General features: G+C 59.9%; 1 protein-coding gene across 8 annotated transcripts in view; it reads left to right on the top strand.

Moving 5' to 3' along the window:
• The window catches only part of CLEC16A (C-type lectin domain containing 16A), a 36034-nt gene extending 28470 nt beyond the window's left edge, over positions 1-7564 (top strand). For 6 of the 8 annotated variants that reach the window (XM_087912776.1, XM_087912782.1, XM_087912780.1 and 3 more), the window contains 2 exons: positions 1176-1319; positions 6451-7564. In XM_087912776.1, coding sequence (XP_087768902.1) covers positions 1176-1319; positions 6451-6785 — 479 coding nt within the window. In that variant the 3' untranslated portion in view covers positions 6786-7564. Of the gene's footprint in view, positions 1-1175; positions 1320-4176; positions 4298-6450 lie in introns of all 8 variants that reach the window. The other 2 variants (XM_087912779.1, XM_087912778.1) reach the window with 1 other exon arrangement.
• Positions 7565-18332: the final 10768 nt, after the last annotated feature.

The following is an 18332-nucleotide window of genomic DNA, read 5'->3' as shown; positions in this document are numbered from 1 at the left end:
GGCCCTTTCAAGAGGCGTGCCCTTCAGCTCCCAGAATCTCCCTCCAGGGAGGAAGGCGAGGAGGGGTCTGTAGGGGAACCAAAGTTAGCTAGCCGAACTCCCGGCCGGTTCTGCCCAGCGGGCCCTTCTCAGCCTTTCTGCAGCTGGTGAGCTTTTATAGCCTGGTCCTCCTATTTTTAGAACTGGGTTTGCAGTCACGTGAGGTAGGAACTATTTTTAAATGCCAGTTGATCTTCTCGGGAAGCTGAGTCCAACATCTGGCGGGGATTTTTGTTTGTTTGTTTGGATCGGGTGGCACTTCCCCAGAATGGAGGTTGGAGGCAGTTTGTCACTGCCAGGGACGATGGGCTGCGGGGATGCTGGGGGGTGTTTGATCTTCCCCGTGGATTAGCGATGTTGGGGTGCAGTTGGGGAGTTGACATCCCAGGGGCAGCTCCATGGCCCGGTCATGTTCCCCAGCCCTTGACCTCCCTTGCCTTTTGAGCAGCACATCAGCCGCCTTCCCGGGAATTGCCCCCGAGGGGGCCGGGGCAGAAGGCTCCGCAGGATGAGGATGATTCGGGTCTTTACCGTCATCATTTCTCCCGTCTCTGTTCCTAAGGAGCCGCTCCTTTGGGCTCAGCACCTCTTTGGTTTTGTTACTGGGTGCCTTGTTTACGCTTTCAAATGTGGCCAAGCTGGGGAAACAGACTTTTGCCTGGCGTTTCCCGGTGCACCGAGCGATTGGTCCACGGGGGCCCATGGGAGTGTCAAGCTGACAGGCGTGGGGCCCAGCAAGGCCTCGGCCACCTGGCTCAGTCCTGGCCTTCTGGAGTGGCCCGTCTTGCAGGTGGGCAGCTGACCCGGGAGGAAACGCCCTGCCTTCTTCGCCCAGGTGAAGGGCAGGAGCAAACTGTCCCCCGCTGCGGGGGTGGGGGTGGGGGGAGGGTGAGCTGGTCCTCTTCCTGTGGGGTTTACAAGGAAACGTGGGGACGACGGCTCCGTTGGGGAAAGGAGGCTTCCTCCCTCGCAGCTCTGAGAAGCCCCTCCCGAAGCCGCATGGCCTGCCCTGTTGCCGCCAGGCTCGGCCCTTCTCTCCTCCCTGCAGCCTTGGGGTGTCTCCTGCGACCATGAAGGCGCCTGCATGTTTTCGCCGCCGGCTTCTGTGTGAATTCTGCTCCTCTCTCCTCTTGCAGGTTTTGCCGTGGCCCAGTGTCTCAACCAGCCCACCCCTTCCTCCTCTTCCTCGCTGTCCCCGTCGTCCAGCAGGAGCACCGGGTGCTGCGACTCGGCCGTGGCCAGCTCCGCGTCCACACCCTCCATGGCCCAGAGCCCTTCAGGTATCTGCACCCGGCCTTCTAGCACAGGCGACTGGGGGGCGAGCAGGCGGGTCATAAACGCGGTCTGAACTCCACTTGAGGTTTTAATGAAGCTGCTTAATTGAACAAATGCCGTCATTCATTAAGCAACTGTTCTGGAAAGCATAACACATTTAAAGCGATCTGCCAAGTTATTTTTCCTTGGAAGCAGCTTCTCTGCAGTTCGGGCAAATGAACTAGTCCTGCCTGAAAGCCACACCGCTTTGGATCCCGCCCCGTTCCCCGGGCTGACCCCACCCTCCCCAGTGCCGGGTTAACGGGAGGGGTCATCCTGAGCCACTTAAAGGAACGTTGCTCCAAGCCGTCCGCCAGTCTGGGCCCCGAGGAGCCGGCTGGGCTGCTCTGCAACGAAGCCGCCGTGTCCCAGGCTGATGTGTGGGTGCCCCTGTTCACCTCCCAGCTCCTTTGGCAGGAATGTAGAGGTCAGGTTTAATATGGCTGCAGTATTACCGTGCGTGTTTTTAAAAAGCCTTCAGAATGATTCACGTACATTTCCTATTTTTCTTTCATACACGTTTTGGATGCCAGGTTCTTAATTTTTGTGTAGATATATTCCAGGCCGTAGCTGCAGGAGGAAGCGTGAAAATAAGACTTCAAAATTGTGTCCTGGGACAAAGCAGAGGGCCTACCTGGGTGTTGCTTTCAGGCTGGGGAGAGGGGGAGAACTCGCAGGCCGAGCTTCATGTCAAAAGCCCTCTTGCAAAACTCAATTCAGATCCCCACGCAAATCCTTCTGCTCCAGCCTCGTTCTCGAAGGCTTCCCGTGTCGTGCCTAGAAGTGGTGATTTCCTTTAAACCCTCCCCAAAAGTATTCCAAGGCACCCCTCCATATTTTCTTCCTCTCTGCCTGGGGGACCTTAAACCTGGTCCTCAAACGGGAATTCGGGGGAAGGAAAAGGGACTTCCCAAACCAAAGGATGCCTGTGACGGGCGAGTCGTCTCCCCCTAGCAGCCTTTCTCAACCGTGGCCACCGGAAGGCGTGGGGGCTTCGGTGCCCGCAATTCTCCAGCCAGCAAAGGCTCTCCTAGGGAATTCTGGGTGTTGAAGTCCACGTGTCTCCCGGTGGCCAGGATGGAGAAGGGCTGCTCCGTGGTCCTTCCCAGGGGAGGAGAAATGGAGGGAGGGGGGCAGCGGCTTCCCCAGCTGGGGGGGCCATTGAGAGGCAGAACTGCCTTGCTGGCCACCAGGCTCCTTTCCCTTGGGCCACATCGCCGGCCTCTCGGCTGTGGACCCCACAGGGCGGCACCGGAGGAGCGCAGGACACAAGCCAGCACAGGGCTGGGGGTTTGAGAAATAACAAGAAATGCCCCCGTGGCAGTAGCCCTTCGACGGATGGGCCGCTCCACAGGGCTTTTACAGCCCTCTCTCAGCGGCTTGCAGAGCCCACCCCCCACCCACCCCCACAGGCTGGGGCCCTTAATAATGACTGAACCCCCTTCCTGGGGGTCTCTTCAGGGGAGGAGGCTAGAAACGAGAGACACACGTGTGTGGCCTAATCGGAGGAGCGAGCCGATAACAAGGCCACTCCCAAGCGGCTGGCAGACTTCCAGCCTTGCTTTCTCCCTCCTTGCCCTTGTTGGTTTTCAGCCAAAGGCGGATTTTGCTCTGGCTGCACCCCGGATTCCCTGCAGGGAAAATGCTTCCTAGCCCCTGGAAGCCGGTAAGAGGAAGCTGGCCTTTGGGCAGCCAGGAAAGTCCCTTCGGTTTATGAAGAGACCGTTTGCTGCAAGGCTCAGAAGGGGATTTCAGTGCTTTCCCTGGGATCAAAGTCCGCTCCCCAAAGCTCTTTGCTTTCACCAAGGCGGCCGTTGGAGAGAACGGCTGCAAAGTCCCTGGCGCTGCTTCCATTTTGACAGAAAGGCTGAACAGAGAGGAAAAAGGTTGCTCCGTTGCGAGCTGAGTCTCCACCTCGCTCTCCCCCACTGGCCTTTCCCGGCCAAGGACGGGTGGCACCAGGCCCAGGCGGCCCAGGCGGCAGGGAAGCAAAGTCCACCTGCTCTATCAGCTCTGCCAGTCGAGGCCCGAGAGCCGTCCCATTGTGGGCATGGGTTGGGCGGCCTGAAGGCGCCTGCTTAGCGGGTGTGTGTGAAGTGGGACGGCCAGGCTGCCCCCCCCCCAAGGCCCAGCATTCACGGGCAGCCATCTTTGGAGGTGCCCGTGGCGGACGGTCTCCTTACTTTCAGGACTTCAGCCCTGGAGAGTCTCTTCACTTCACCCACTTCACCCACCTGGGGCTCTCCGGCTGGGTTGTGCAACCACACTGGAGTTGTTGAGAGCTCAGGCCAGCTTTGCATACCGAAAGCCGGCGGAGTGGATCCCGGCGGGCAGCGCTGGGAAGAGCACAAAACAGGAGGCGGAGGCGGCATCAGTGCCTCCCCTCCTTCCGCCCCCCACGTACCCTTCCAGGCCATTTAGCGTGCTAAATTCCGTGTTTGTCCCAGCCTTTTTCTATCCTGCTTCCCGTGTCGTCTTTTGGGGTTAACTCAACGAAGCCGTGCTTTTAGCTTTGTATTCCAGGCGCAGGATTTCAGGCCTGCGTTGCCAAAAGATCGATTTCTCCACCGCATAATTTATTGTGGTGGTGAAACCTCTGCAAAAGCACGCTTGCTTCCTTTGTAAGTGGGGAGGCCGGCCTTGTCTTGGGGCCCCTTCCTCAAGGCAGGCCGAGGATACGGCCGGTGTCTCTGCCTTGGTGGCGGTTGTGTTGTTGTCACTCTAACGTGTCCTGCTTCCTGTTTCCTTCCTCCTGTTGTCCCCCCCCCTCCCCGCTCCAGTGGCGGAAGGCTTCCTATGATATCTCCCTGTGCTTCCCTCTAGTAAGGCCGGGCAGGAAAGGACGCCGGAGAGTCCTTAGTCTTTCAGAGGCTGACAGTCATGGTGGACACTGGGTTTAGGCCGTCCAGCAGCAGTGGCCCCCGTCCTGGCCAAGTCCTTTCAGGCAGGTGTCTTCGTGGATGTGTTTTTGTGCACCCGTCTCTCACACCCGGATCCTGTGCTAATCGGGCGGCCCCTTCCCCCACCCCCACCCCAAAATCCTTTCCTCCCCTTCTCAGGGCCCCCTCCATGAAGGCAAGGCAGCCCTCCCCTTGGGGGCAGAGGTCTCGGGGGAGGGGGGGGGGCACGGGAGGAACCGGCATGGCGCTCAGAGCCAGGGAGCCCCTGGAAAGAGGCACCTCTCCCTGCCGAAGCCTCAGGAGCTGCTGGGAGGTAAACCGAGCGGAACCTGAAAACTTGGGCCTGGCTGGGCCGAAGGCGGCTGGTTTTGTTAGCAGGAGAGGCGCTTCCTTTGGATTTGCAATGCGTTGGCTACGCGGCTTTTATTTGCATTCTGCTTTCAGCCCAGGGTGGCTTTCTTCCCACCTTTTAAGTTTGAAACCCCCATTTTTCTTACTCCTTGTGGGGGGGGGTCCATGGGGAGGGTCCCCTGCCAAGACCTCCCCGTTCTCCCATGTGGCCTCCTCCCTCCTCAGCTGACGAAACGCTCCCTGGTTTCCGGCCAGGGACCCTGTCTGGTGGGGGGGGGGAGGGGCCCCTTACCTGTCCTGCAGACAGAGCAGCTCCTCCGGAGACATCGAGGGAGACGGAGGCTGTTTCCCAGCAAGAAAAATCCTCTGCAGATGAGTGGCAGAAAAAGCCGCAGCTCTCTTGCCCTGCTCCTGGGTCCAGAAACGTGTTCGGGGGGCCGAGAGGCGGCTGGCCTGGCTGGCAATGAGGCGCCCGTGCAGCCGGTTTCTCAGCCCGGTACCCAGGGGGCCTTGGGCCTTGCTCCAGTCGTCCCGCCACGGGGCCCTGAGTGCCTGTCCCAGCCCCCCTGAGCTACCCAACCCCCACCTTGCCCAACTGTTCCTGGCAGCCGAATCCCTGGCGGGGCAGCTGTGGCCGTGGAGCCGCCAGGTCCAGCCTTTCCCTGGCGATACGTTGGGACAGCTGGAAGAAGGGCCGGTTTTAATTTATGGGAGCCAGTTATTGATCAACCGATCAGCCTGACTGAAGCCGAGGCTGCCTTCGCTGATCAGGAACGAGCCAGGCTTGCCGACTGGCCCGGCTCCCTGGCAGGAGGGACGGCAGGGACAGCCCAGGGAACCTGTCTGGACAGCAGCTGGCCTTGGGCCCCCTGGCCGGCGGAGAGGTCTGTGCTCAGGCCAGGAGCAGCCTTCCCGGGAGTTTCAGTGCTCTTTCCCTGACACACACACACACACACACACACACAGGGCAGCTCAGCCTCCTGGCCTCCCCCCATCATCCCCGGCGGGACCCCTTTGGGCAGGGAACTGGGCTCCCTTCCCTCACTAGGCAGAGCAGTGCGACGGACTCCCTTCCTCACCCAGCGGCCTCTTCCTGGAGCGCCTGCTCTCTCCGCTCCAAGAGGGGCCCCTCCTCCCCCAGGAAATCTGGGCGGGTCCCCTCTTCCTGGGTCGGGGGCCTCTTCAGAAACGGGAGGCCTTCCCTCCCCCCTTCATTGGACTGGTTCTTCCCTTTGCTTTTCCCCTTTGAAGCTTTGAATGCCCCCTGCCTTCTCGGTGGGAGGGGTCTGCGGTGCCCCCCGCCAAGCATGGGTCCTGCTGAAGGTTCTTTGGGGAAGGGGTCAGAGGGAGACCCTGACCCAGAGCTCTGCTCCTCTCCTTCAGGTGGCGCCCCTTTCCTTTCCTCCCTCTCAAGTGCCCGCTTGAGGCGGACTAAGGGAGACCCCAGCACCCAGGGGCACAGAGGCCCGGGCCACCACGCTCCATGCCTGCGGGGGGAGAGCCATCTCGGTGGGGTCCCTGGCTGGAGGTGGGGAGGCTCAGGGCCGTTAAGGGGCATCTTGTACGGCAGGCAAAGCTCAGAAGCCCCCAAGGAAAAGAGGGGAGGACTCAGAGCGTTCACTGAAGGAAGACACCTGAAAGGGGGGCGGGGAAAGGAAAGGGCGGGTAGACGGTGAGTCAGCCCTGGGTTAGCCAACTTGTACCCGGGTTTGGGCAGGACTGGCCTAGATTGCCTGTGTGCCAGGCCGACCCTCCAGGGTGTTGGACAAGGGAAGCGAATCCAGGGCACCTGGCAGCCCTTCCTGTGAGTGTGACGGCCGGCGCCCTTTTTCCTCCCCTCCCACAGATGACCCGGCCACGCTGGAGCAGTCCCTGCCCTACTCCTCCTCCTCCTCCTCCACCTCCGGTTACCTGAGACCTGGCAGGAGCCACTCGAGGAGCGAAGCGGAGACGGCCACCTTGTCGCCCAGCCTGATCCCAGCCCCGCAGCCGACCATCTCCCTGATCTCCAAGGACAGCACGGACAGCCTGAGCATCGAGTCGCTGACCCTGGTGCCCCCCGTGGCTGCCGACAGGATCCTGGCCGTGGGCACCGCCCAGTCCCTGGCGGCGGAGTCGGAGGCCCTGGTGGACCCCCCGCAGCAGCAGCAGCAGCAGCAGCAGCAGCCGCCGTCGTCCTAGCCGTGGCTCGGGCGGTGGCCGAAGGCGGAGGGCAAACGGGGCCTCGTCCAGGAACCCCCCCCCTTGCTGGAGGCCTCCGGCTGATCTGCCCCACCCAGCCAGTCGCCCAGTTCTCTGAGCCAATAAAGAGGAGCCCATGTTTCTTTCAGGGAGGAGTCCATAGGAGGCAACTCTGGGACGCTGCTGCCGTGCCCCCTGCCCCCGGAAGGGCTTGGGGACGTTTGGGAAGGAGCTGCGGGCTTTTCCTCAGCGGTTGGTTCTGTCCCGGCTGCTGCCAGCCGAAGCTCCCCTGCCACAAAGCCCCCTGCCGGCCCCCTTCCCCAGACGCTCTGCTCTCGCCCACCGGCCTCGAGGAAGCGAAGAGGGATTTCCCCATGAATGCCCGTGTACACACGCACACACACACACACACAGACACGCGTGTGCCCACACCCACACACCCTCTTTGAGCAGAACTTTCCTGGCTTACCAGCCTTTCGCAGTTCCGTTTTTCTTGGGTTCCTTCGATCAGAGGGCAGGAGAGAAATCCTCGCTGAGCTGGCCGCTTGTATTCATAGCACCCCCAAATTTAATATCCCGCTTGTGTGTAATTCCCTGCGAAACAATTTTAACTTGAAGTCGTTCACACCCATCTGCTGTGGGTGGGGATGATGTACAAAGACAGAATTTGGATTTTTTTGCATACAACTGAAGGGCTGCTCTGGGGGGAAGACACGGAGGAAGGTCGTCAAAGAGTTTTGTGTAAAGGATTTCAGAGGAATGTAAAATATTTTAGCTTACGGATCCGGTCCTTCCTTTCACTTTGGTTTGGGGGGGGGAGTAGAATCTCAGCCGCAGCTCATTCAAATGAAGCCCCCAACGAGTCCGGGGGAACTGAAGGCTCCCGAAAGCGAGAATTGGCATTTCAGGAGGGGCCCCTGGCTTCTGCCCCCTTAGGGTCACATGGGGAGCGGGAAAGGTTGGGCAAGGGCTCCCCCCGCTCTGCCCACCAAGCCCCTCCCCAGTTGCCTGGAGCTTCTTGGGAGTTGCCGGGTTTCCCTCCTTAGAAATGCTCACGGACCTCACTCTTTTTGGGTGGGGGAGAGCTGGTTAAGCCCCAGGAGAGGAGGGGGGCACCTCTCTTTTGCCCCCATGGGGGCTTTAGGGCAGCCCCGGGCGAGGGGTTGGGCAGAGGATGGGTCCCCAGGGAGCCGTTGGCCTTCCCTGTCATGAGGCCCTGTAAGCCCCCACCCCAATCAGCTGGGGACCCCCGATCCTGGCCGTTTCTTCCGGGCTGTGATTCGGCCTCTGGTGAATCCCGGTTTCCTTCCTGATGCAGATTCCAAGGATGCTCCCCCCCGTTATCTCCCTCCGGCTTCTTCTTCAACCATTAGCGCTTTTTTAATCCAGGCTGCCCAGGTTGACTTGTCTGTGACCGATGATTTCCCAGGAAAGCAGCGGATCCTGTTCAAACGGCAGCCCAAAAAAAAAAAAATTCCTGGGAAATGAGCGGCTGCAGCTGCAGCTTCACAAACACAGAAAGCAAAGTTCTTGGGGGTTGCTGTGTTTTCAGGAAGTTTCCACCCCCACCCCCCACCCCGCATTCTCTGAGGGGCGGCGGCAGCAGAGGAGGGAGCGGCCTGGGCATTCGGTCTCTGCCTCCCAGCCTGGCCCAGCCTTTTGGGTGGGCCCATGGGGTCGGGGCTGGGCCTGCCCGCCACCCCGGCCGAGAACGTTGGGGGTTGTAGTCCGCCCCTCCCAGTGAGGGAGAGTTGCCATGGCGTGACTCACCGTCGCCTCGGAGTCATGGCTGGAATCTGGTCCCAGCGGAGTCAGAATCCAGGAACGTCACAAAGGATCCCACCTTTGGCCCAGAAGAGGCACAGGTATCCCCAGGCGGGTGTGGGGGGGCCTCAGAAGCCAGGTATCCCCCCCTCCCCCACGACTGACTGGGATGAGCTGGGAGGGCAGGCTCCTTGTGAGTGGGAGGGCTTGTTTTGCACAACCCCCCCCCCAATCCCTGGATCCTCCTTCACTAACTGCCCAGCCCCGAAGGCCAGGAGGCCAAGACCCAGAGGTTGGTGCTGTTCAGCAGAGATGCTGTGGTGAGGCTCCTGGAGGCCCAGAGGAGGAAACGGGGGGGCCTCTGGCCCTGCTGCGGCAGAGATCCCCTTCCAGGCCCCCGAGAATTGGCCCTCCTGGCCGCCTTCAGCTGGCCTGCCTTGTCCTGAGGAGGAGGAGGAGGAGGCTGGCTCTGCCCTGCACACTGGGTGAGCCGAGGGCCCTCTGGGTCCGGCTCTGGGCTGCCGGCCCAAGTCCGGGAGAGAAGCTCCGCTTCCCGGCAGCCGGGGGCTCTCTTCCCCGAACCCATCGTCCCCAGCCCCAAGTGTGGGAGCGCCGTTTTCTTTGTGCATTGCCTCTTGCAGAGGGGCCCAAGCGGGAGGGTGCTGGGGCTGCCCAAGCACGGAACGTCCCGTTCCCGGACACCGGACTCTTCGCTGACTCTGACCGCATCTACACGCAGCGATTGTGTGGCCCTCCCAGAAGAGGGACGTGGAAGGTGCGAGTCCAAATAAGGCCACAGAGAAATCCCGGCTCTCTCTGAGGGGGCAGGGAGGTCGCAGAAGAGCCGGCCAAAATGGTGCCACAGCTGGACAGGGCCTTTCGCGGAAGGAAAAGGCCTGGGGGGGGGAGTTGGACTGATTCCCCCGCTCAGCCTCCCCAAAGGAGCCGCAGACTGCCGGCAGGCGGCTCCCACGGTTCCCCTCGTCCAGAAAGCAGCTTCCCTGTGTGGCTCCCCAGGAAGAGGCCCCTGCTCGATTGGAGGTGGGGCTGTTCCTTGCTGCCCCCAAAGTCCTGAGGGGACCAGGAGTAGCCGGGGTGCCGGGTCTTCTAGCCCCCAAGTTGCCGGCAGAATGCAGAAAGCCTGGCAGTTCCCCTGCGGTGGCGTCCCCCGTGGCTGCTCGGTGAGAAGGCTTGGGACAAGGCCCTTCCAAAGGGAGGTGTGGCCGGGGGGGGGGTGTCACCTTTGCACAGGATGAAGCTCTTGGAGGGGGGGGGTGTCTTTTCAGAGCACTCCTTTGGCATTTCTTTCCTGAGCTTCGGCGGGCACAACAGCCGGGCGGAGTTGACCGATTGGGGAGAGAATTGGGCTGGTCGAGGGCAGCACGACCTGAACTTGCTGGAACCAACGGTCAAAGTCCTCCGAGGGCAAAGTCCTACCAGGGATCCTAAAGGATCTGACTGGCATCAGGGCTGCCTCCCCAGCCTGCCCTGCCCTCGTCTCCTGCTGCCTCTTGCCAGGCTGGAAATCTTCCCTGGGTCGCCCGGCCGCCCTGCTCGTCCCGGGCAGAAGTCTTAGGGCCGGGATGGGGGGGGTCCGACTCCCTGGCAGAAGGTCCCATTTGTTCGGCTCTGGTCTGTGCGGAGACCTCCTCAGGATGCAGGTCCAGGCGGGCACAACCTTTGCCACGAAGGGCCGCAAGTCAGGCCTGCCGGAGCTCCTGGCCCCCTCCTGCCACCTGCATGCAGGTTTTGTGAGCCCACTGCAAGGCCAAAACTTGCTCTCTCAGCCCCTCTGGGCTTCTGGCAGGAGGAGAGGCCTGTCTCAGCCAGTCAGTTCTGGTCCAGATCAGAGGGCAGAGTTTCTGTTTCCTCCACAACAGCTTCTTTCCCTTTCCAAGGCTGCCTACCCTGGGAGAGGGCCTCCCTTCTGAGGTCTTTGCGAGGTCCCCTGGGCAGAGAGAGCAGGACCAGAAAGGTTAGCCTTGACCTTGACCTGCAGTTAGAGAGTTTAAATAATGCTGACACCTTTTGTTAGGACTCCATAGTTTCATTTGTACAGAAACTTGAATTAAAGTATACCTCACTTCCCCAGAATTAAGGGAGAAACTAATCTAAATCAAGTTTAGACATAGCTAATTCCACTTTTCTGAACCAACAGCAAAGCTCAGTTAGAAGGAAAAGAATACCGCTGCTTCTCCAAATTTTGCTCTGTTCCCAAAAAGACACCTTGCTTCTGTGAAATGGTTTGCATGAAGTATGTATACTTGACAATACTGAAAACAAAAATGCCCGATGAAAAAGTGCACTTGGGATATAGACACGTTTTGGTGCAAGCTTCTTTCTTCCAACCTGAAGCCAACCTGATGAGAGGCCCCGGTCGGAAGCGGAGAAAAACCCAGCAGGCCGGGACCTGCCTGTTCTTGCCCCTGACTCAAGGAATGTGGGATGCCCGATGGCGGCGGTGGGGCCCAGGGCATTCCTGCTCCTGCCTGGGTCATCCGGCAGAGGGGCCGGGGGTGCCAGGCACAGGCGGGGGTCGGGGTTTGGGGCAGCGTGGATCCAGTTGTCGAAAGGAGCCCCTGAACCCAAGTTGCTAGCGAGGCACTTTTGGGGCAAGGCTTGTGTGAAGAGAGCCCGCAGCTCTTTCTTGTGTGATTTTCTTTTCTGCTTAGTGATTCCCCAGCTTCTCTGGAAGGCGCCCTCTTTCCTGGTAAGAAGCTTGTTCTGGCTCGGGGCCAGGCACACCCCGGTGGCCCTGTGCCAAGCCGGGCTGGCCCTGTTTCAGCTGATCGGCTTTTCTTGGGCAATGGAGGAGGCGCTGCTAGGAGGAGGGGAGCGGCCCGTGAACGGGGTTCCAGGTGGGCTCTGCGTGTTGCAGCCAAGCAATGCCTGAACCCTCACAGAGCCTGAGGAGTCGGGGGGCACGGGGGGGGCAGGTTGCTTTAGGGGGGCCGCCAAGCAGGCATGGGGCCTGGTGCATCTGCACACACACCAGGAAGCCCCGGATTTCTGATCGTCTGCACCTTCGTTGGGACAGGAAGACAAAGGACAAAGAAGTCAATACAGATCCAAAAACTGACATGGACACAGCAGTGGGCTTCGTCTCCCGAGGCTGCCAGTAATAATAGGAATAAAGCTTGGAGCAGCTCACATCCTGCAACCAGACCTTTACTACGCTCAGGCACCTTCCTGTCTCGGGAAAGACTCGATAGGTAGACAAATATGCCGAAAGCCGGCTAAGCCTCTGGCTGACTGGGCAACCAGCCATCAAAATAAGCCTTTCCTCACACTCTCAAAAGTCCCGGGGGGGTTGGGGGCTCATGCGCCCCCCACAGCCCCCCCCCAGAAAGAGTGAGGGTCTGCTCCAAACCCTCCTGGGGGCTCCCTGGCCGGACTCTGGCTCCGATTCTGAGTGCTCCTTTGTTTAAGCGTCAAAAACGGGTTTGTTCCTTGGAAGCATTTAGTGCTGGAGAGGATCCAGCTTCAGTTTCCCTGGAAAACCCGACAAAACCGTTTCCACCAACCTGGTTGGAGCTCTTTCCTCTGGGCTCTGATTGCCGTCAAACGGGAAGGAGAGAGGAGAGAGCCACCCCTGGTCGCTGCTTTGGCACCCGAGGGGGCGGGGATTCGAACTCAGGCCCTGGAAGGCTCTCCGCTCCCGGGTGAAGGGGGCAGAGGCCATGCTGGCGGGGACGGGGCCGAAGCTGCTGCAGGGATGAGCAGAGGTCAGGAAGGGCAGCGACCAGCCTCCTCCCTGTCCGAAAGACACCTTGGGCAGCAGGTGGTGCAGAAGCCGCGGCTCTTTTGCCAGGCGCCATGAGGCAGAGAGGTTGCCTGAGGCCAGCTGGCAGCGGCCGGCTTGTTCTTCCACGCCTGCTTGTTCTGGCTCTGCCGGCCCCTTTCTCAGGACGTGGCTCTTTCAAAAGAACAGTGGGAAGAAAAATAAATGTCACAACATGGGTGGAAAAGGCGCATGATGCAGGTGGCGTGGCTAAGTGTCCCTCACAGCCGCTCCTGCCTCCGCCCACAACTAGGACAGGGCCTCACGACCTCAGCCATTCCGGTGGGCGGCCTCAGCCTCCAGAATTCCCCAGCCAGCCTGCAGTTTACGCGGCTGGTCACCAGCTGAAAGGCCACGTCCCTCTGCCCATTCCCTGAGGTCACCTGGGGGTCACCCTTGGCCCTCGTGGCCCCCATGGCTGCCTCACAGGTGACGGCCAACCTTTCCCTGCGATTGCTCCATGCCCTGACTTGCCAAACGTTCCCATTTCACAGACAGACAACTGAGCTCCGGCTGCATTCTGGATCCAGGGCAGAGAAGCCCACCAAGCAGCTGCCCCTCAAGTGCCACAGGTGGGGCCTCCTGGGGCCTCTGGGAGGGGCTCTGGGCAGCCGGGGGGGGGTCAAGGGCAGGGCTGGATGGGAAGGGAGTGCCTGCCGGCTGCCCAAAGCCACCCGCTGGGCTCGTCTCACAGGCCCTCCTGAGCCGGCCCGGCTGGGAGGATGCTCAGACCGCCTGGAGCCGAAGCAGCAGCACCAGCAGCACCAGCAGCAGCCGGGATGAGCCTGAGGCAGCCTCCCCTTCTGGCCTCGGCCTCAGTTCGATCTGCTGGCTCTCCGCTCTGCCTCTGCCGCCTGGCAGGCTCCCAGGTGCGTCTTCTCTGGCAGCGGAGGAAGCCCCTCCCCTCCCCCAGCTGCTCTTTTCCTCCCCCAAAGAGCCTCCCTTCCTTCAAACTCTGGGAGCCGGAGTGAAGGGCCACCGGAAGACACTTTGGCCACGGCAGCTCCCTGGGGCCACACAGGCTTGCCTGCAGGGCTGGGATTCAACCAGTGTTACTATAGTTCGGTGACTACGTTTTACACGCACATGCACACTTTGTGCACACACGTACCTGATGTGCGCTGTGCGCGCATGTAAAAAAAAAGAAAGCTGTGCCGCCCAGACAGCTGAAAAGTGCTACGCGGGGGTGCACAGCATTTGAAAAGTCACTTTTCCCCTGCTTTTTCAACCTCAGCTGGTCCGCTGCTGTTTGGTGCTTTGGACCTGGGTTGGGAGGTCAGCTTAGGCCAGGCCCCGCTTGTGCGGGGAAAGCAGCCAGCAGAGAGATTCTGCGGGGCAAAGCAGGAGCGGAAGGAACCAGCTGCTTGCTGGGCTGACGCGCGCGAGAGAGAACAAGTAGGGTTGGTGGCAACCCCTTGCCTAGTAAGGGGCCAAGCGGTCCTCGGCTGCAGGAGGCCACTCCATCCCAGGCAGCGGGGCCACGGCAGGGAGCAGCCGAGACCCCAAAGCAACCTTTGGGGGCGTCCCTCAGACCCAGATGTGCTTTGAGGCAGTGGGTCTCGGCCGCTTGGGCTCCCCATCGCTGTGGCTCAGGTTTCTTGCTTGGCCACAGCAGGCCCCGCGGCCCTCTGAGGGGAGAGCAGCCCCTGGCATCTGCCGCTGGAAGCCTGTCCTTGTTCTCAGCTGGAGATGAGCCCCCTTGGCGGGACGGCAAGAGATCCCTGCTCCAGGGGCCTGAGGGGAAAACCCTGCCTGGACCTTGGAGAGACAATCAAGACAATCAAAAGTAAATCATCTTGCAATCCCAGCCCCATTTCCCTGGAAATAAGCCTTGTGGATTCTAAACCAGGAGTCCGCATTGCAGCCTCGGGGGTTTATAGCCCCACATAGGCACGAGGTCCAGATCAACAGATTTCAGAAGAGTGATGCGCACCGAGTTGCCACCAGGGAGGTTTGGGCTTCCTCCCTTTTTGCCTTAAAGCAACAACCGCCGCCCACAGCTCCTCTTCCAAGTCAGGGCCAGCAGAGGCTGAGGGCCCAAGGGGGCCTGCCCATAAGCGAGCCCTTTGCCTGCTGCTGCTGCCCAGGGCTCCTCCCATCTCAGCCCGAGGCCACGGGGGAGCTTCTTCCCACTTCTGGCCCTCTTTGCTCTGGGTCCGGAAGTGGGCCATGGAACAAGGCTTGGCCCTTGGACGGCCCTCGGCTGGGCCACGCGGGGTGGAGCAGGAACCAGAAGAAAGGCTCGCTGGGATTTCGAGAGAGCCAACCGGGGTCCCTGCAGTGGTCCCTGGCTGCCCCTCCAGGACCCCTTCTGGGGAGGGGGAGGGGGGCTCCTTTCAAGGAAACGGTCAGAGTTTGTGGGACTTCTGGCCCAACTGGACTCGCCCTGCAGCACAGGGTGAGGCAACAGTCAGGTGAGCATCAGGTGAGGCGGCCATGGGGGAAGATGCAGAACCCACAGGAGGAGGCCTCACCCCCCCACATCCCCCCACCTGCCTTGCACGGGCAGCTGGGATGCCTGCCCGCTGGAGCCCATGGGGGGCGTTGGATGCTGCAGCAGCGGGGGCCAAACCGATAGGCAGAATTCTCACCCCTCCTCCCCACATGTACGGCTGGTCCCAGGGGCGGGAAAGCCCAGAGACCCTTGTGGGTGGATTGGGAACCAGCGTGGCAGACGCTCCTAGCCTGGCATCCCACCCACTGGCATGCAGCCAGCCCTGGGCAGGTTCAGCTTTGGCGCCAGCTCAGCCCTCCTGCGTTTCATTTGTCTGCTTTCACTGGGGAGGAAGGAGCAGGCCGGCCGGGTCCTCGCTTGAAAGCAACCTCTGAATTCGCCAGAATCAGCTTCTTCTTGCCAGCCCCACCTCCATTTCCAAGAAGTCCTTTTCATCGTTTCCATTTGTCCATCTCTCTCTTTCGGAACAATTTTGGTGGCTGAAAACCACAGCAGCCACGGCCGTTGCAGGAGGCCTGTTCTGCTGAAAGGGGCCTTTTAGAAAGCTCCCGGGAGGGCAGCGCTCCGTTGCTCTGAATTCTGAGAAGGGCTATTTCATGTCAAGGGGTTCTGACAGGGTTTTATTCGTTAAGCATCCTTCTGTTTTAGAGGCAGCTTCGTCCACTCTGGATCCTTGAACGTGATTTGAAAAGCGATTCAGAGCAGTGCAGACCTCTCTCGGTTGCTCATTAAAGCAGCCATTTAAGACTTGGGGCGGGGGGCGGGGGGAAGAGGCGGCTGCTTTAAGAGTCCCCGGGAGGCCTTAAGGGGGCAGCAGCATCTTTCACCAGTGGCGCTGCCCTCCTGGGGCGCTCAGGAGCATTCACAGCGGGGGACCCTCTCAGTGCGTTCAAGAGCTGTGGAGAGGGCCAGCCTTGCTCTGTCCTCAGTGCTGAGTTTGAGGTTGATTTCAAGAGGGGTGACGTAATTCTATCTGTTTCATGGGCCTTCCAGCTGGTTTAATGCCCCCCCTTCCCCCCGCCTCCACCCTTTGGCCAAGGGCAGCTCCTCCCTGTTGCTAATTCCTGGGAAATCGCTGCTCTGTGTTTGCTTTCACAGAAAGAGGCCGGTAAGCTTAGCTGTTCCCATTTTTGCACCCCTTGATGTTTACACAAAGCAGCACCCAGAAGTGGAGCCTGGAGGTCCGAGAGCAGAACCGAAGAGGAGGAGGAATCCTCCGTTGCCTCCAGGAGAACCGGATCGCAAACCTTCCCTTGGAGGGAGAAGCACTCAGAAGCCCCAGCATTGGGGGCTCTTCTCAGCCCGTTTCCCTTGAGCTGCAAAGAAGGCAGGGGAGCTAGTTTTGAGCTTCCTTTCTTCCAGCCCCACCTGTGCTGATTATCCTTCCAGGTGTGCGTCTTCTGTCCTCATTGGTTCTGGGGGGCTGTCCTTGGGCTTTGGGGGGGCAAACCTCTGGCCCAGGTGCTGACGCAGCAGGAAGGCCAATCTGTGTGCTCTGTGGCGGGCCTGGGTGGACCGAGCTCATCCTGGCTCCTCTCCACAGGAAGTGGTTTCAACCTCTTCTTTTATTTTTATTTATTTATTTTGTCAAGCGGTTATTAGATAACAGGTATAAGTATAAACATGGTTAGGAATACATGAAATGGATCCTCTTAGAGGCCCGGACAAAAAACAGGAACGGCCGATTCTCCTTCCCTGGGCTGCATTCTCAACTTCTCTCTGAGCGCCTCCAAATCCCCCCGGAGAAAACCAGCCAGCTGTGAGTCACCCAGAGGAAACGCGAAGACGCTCCAGGCCAGGAGGGGCCTGCAGAGCTGCGATGGCCTGGGAGGAAGACAAGGCAATTCGGGCATTTCCCTCCTGCTCCCCCACTTCTTCGGAAAGGAGCTGGTCACGGAGGCTGGCCGGCCTCTGCAGTCCCAGGGCCCCTGTGGCCCTTCTCAGGCCAGGGTAGTGGGGGGGGCATTGAGGAAAGCCCCTCTGGCTATTGTGGACCAAGCAGATTCCCCCACCCCCCAGGGACCAGCTCAGTGAGCTGCAATTTGCTAGGCAAAACATTACACAAGGCCACCAAGCAGAGCGGTTGTCTGCATGCAACATATGTGGTGCTTTTGGACGTTTTAGCGTGTTGTGGTTCCTTTATGGATCAGTGAGCCGTGCAGACCAAGAAACCGAGTTTGTTCGCCGAGCGGTGGTGCAGTTAGTGAGATGAGTGTGCCCTAAAAGCAGAGGCCGCAGGTGAGCCACCATCTGGCTGTGGGTCAAAAGAGGCAGGTAGAGAACAGACCAGCGCCCGGCTCCTCGCGCCTCTTAGGGCCCCTCCGAATTTTCAAACCGTCTGAATCGAGAAGAAGGAGGAAGAATTGGAACGGAGGGGGAATTTCCAGCCTCTCTTGGGCTTCTTTTTCTTCTCTTCCGAATATCCAGTCCAGTTTAACATGTTTTTTAAGTTTAATTTGGGAACGTTTCAAGGCACTCCTAGGAGTTGGTGAGTGGGGAGGTCAGGGGGAGGGGAGAATACAGGAATTCTTGCGGGGCTGGGATGCCTTCCTTCTGCAGCCAGGGCTTTTCAGCTGCCCAGCCGGGCCAGTTCACCACTCCGGCCTTCCCAGGATGGAGGTCAGTGTGAGAAGCCAAGAGGCACGCCTTCCAGAACTCGCAGGGGCTTCGCTTAGCGTCCCTCAGAGGCAAGCTGCCCTTGCACAAGGAGGCTCCACTCAGCCCTCGAGATGAAGTGTTGATCCAGAAACACAAACGCCCCTTGTGTGAATTCAGCCAACCGGCTGCAGTTGCCTTCAGCACCCCTGGGGTGGTCAATCCCCGGGGCACATTTGGGGTGGAGGAAGAGAAGGCTGAATCCCGAAGGAAGCCTCAACACAGCCCCAGGTGCCTTCTAAAATGCTTGGACTACAACACCCACCAGCGTCAGCTCCCATGGCCGGTCCTCTTTCCACCTTGGGCTGCAGTTTAAATCAACAAACCCAGTTAGAAGGGCAGCCATTTTCACCCATCATCCACTGCTTACTTGCGATGAGGATGTGGCGATGCTAAGTGGGGAGGCCGGGTCTCCGTGGGGCTCCCCCCTTCAGCAGGGTAAAGCTGCGCCTTTTCCTGTGCCTTGAATCCTGGGAATTTGCTTGACCCTTCCCCTGTTCTCCCCTCCAAAGAGCCCCCTCCTCCCTCTTCGCACCTTTTCCACGTCCCCCCCCACACCTGTTTCCGCAGAATCAATTCACAAACGGCCACCTGGGTCCCTCCATGCAGCAGAGAGGATGGGCAGGTTGCTCACTGGGGGACGGTTAGCAAAGCCACGAATGTCAGTGCAGAACCTCCTTTTAGAGTAAACAGAAAGTGGAGAAAGTGAAAGCAGCCCGTTTACTGGAACTCGCTACGGAGAGAATCATTGCAATTATCTGACTTTCCTGGCAAGAAATCTGAAGGGCTCCGAGGGCTCGGAAGAAACAAGACGCCGGTGGATCCCTCTTGAGGAACCTCCTGAAGGCCGCAACTGGGTCAAGGGAGGACAAGGGGCTGGAGACGGGCTGCG

Source organism: Pseudonaja textilis, chromosome 14, assembly GCF_049901715.1.
Source record: "Pseudonaja textilis isolate UNSWEBS1 chromosome 14, rPseTex1.2, whole genome shotgun sequence".
Lineage (NCBI taxonomy): Eukaryota > Metazoa > Chordata > Lepidosauria > Squamata > Elapidae > Pseudonaja > Pseudonaja textilis.
This window is presented reverse-complemented; position numbering and strand designations above follow the sequence as displayed.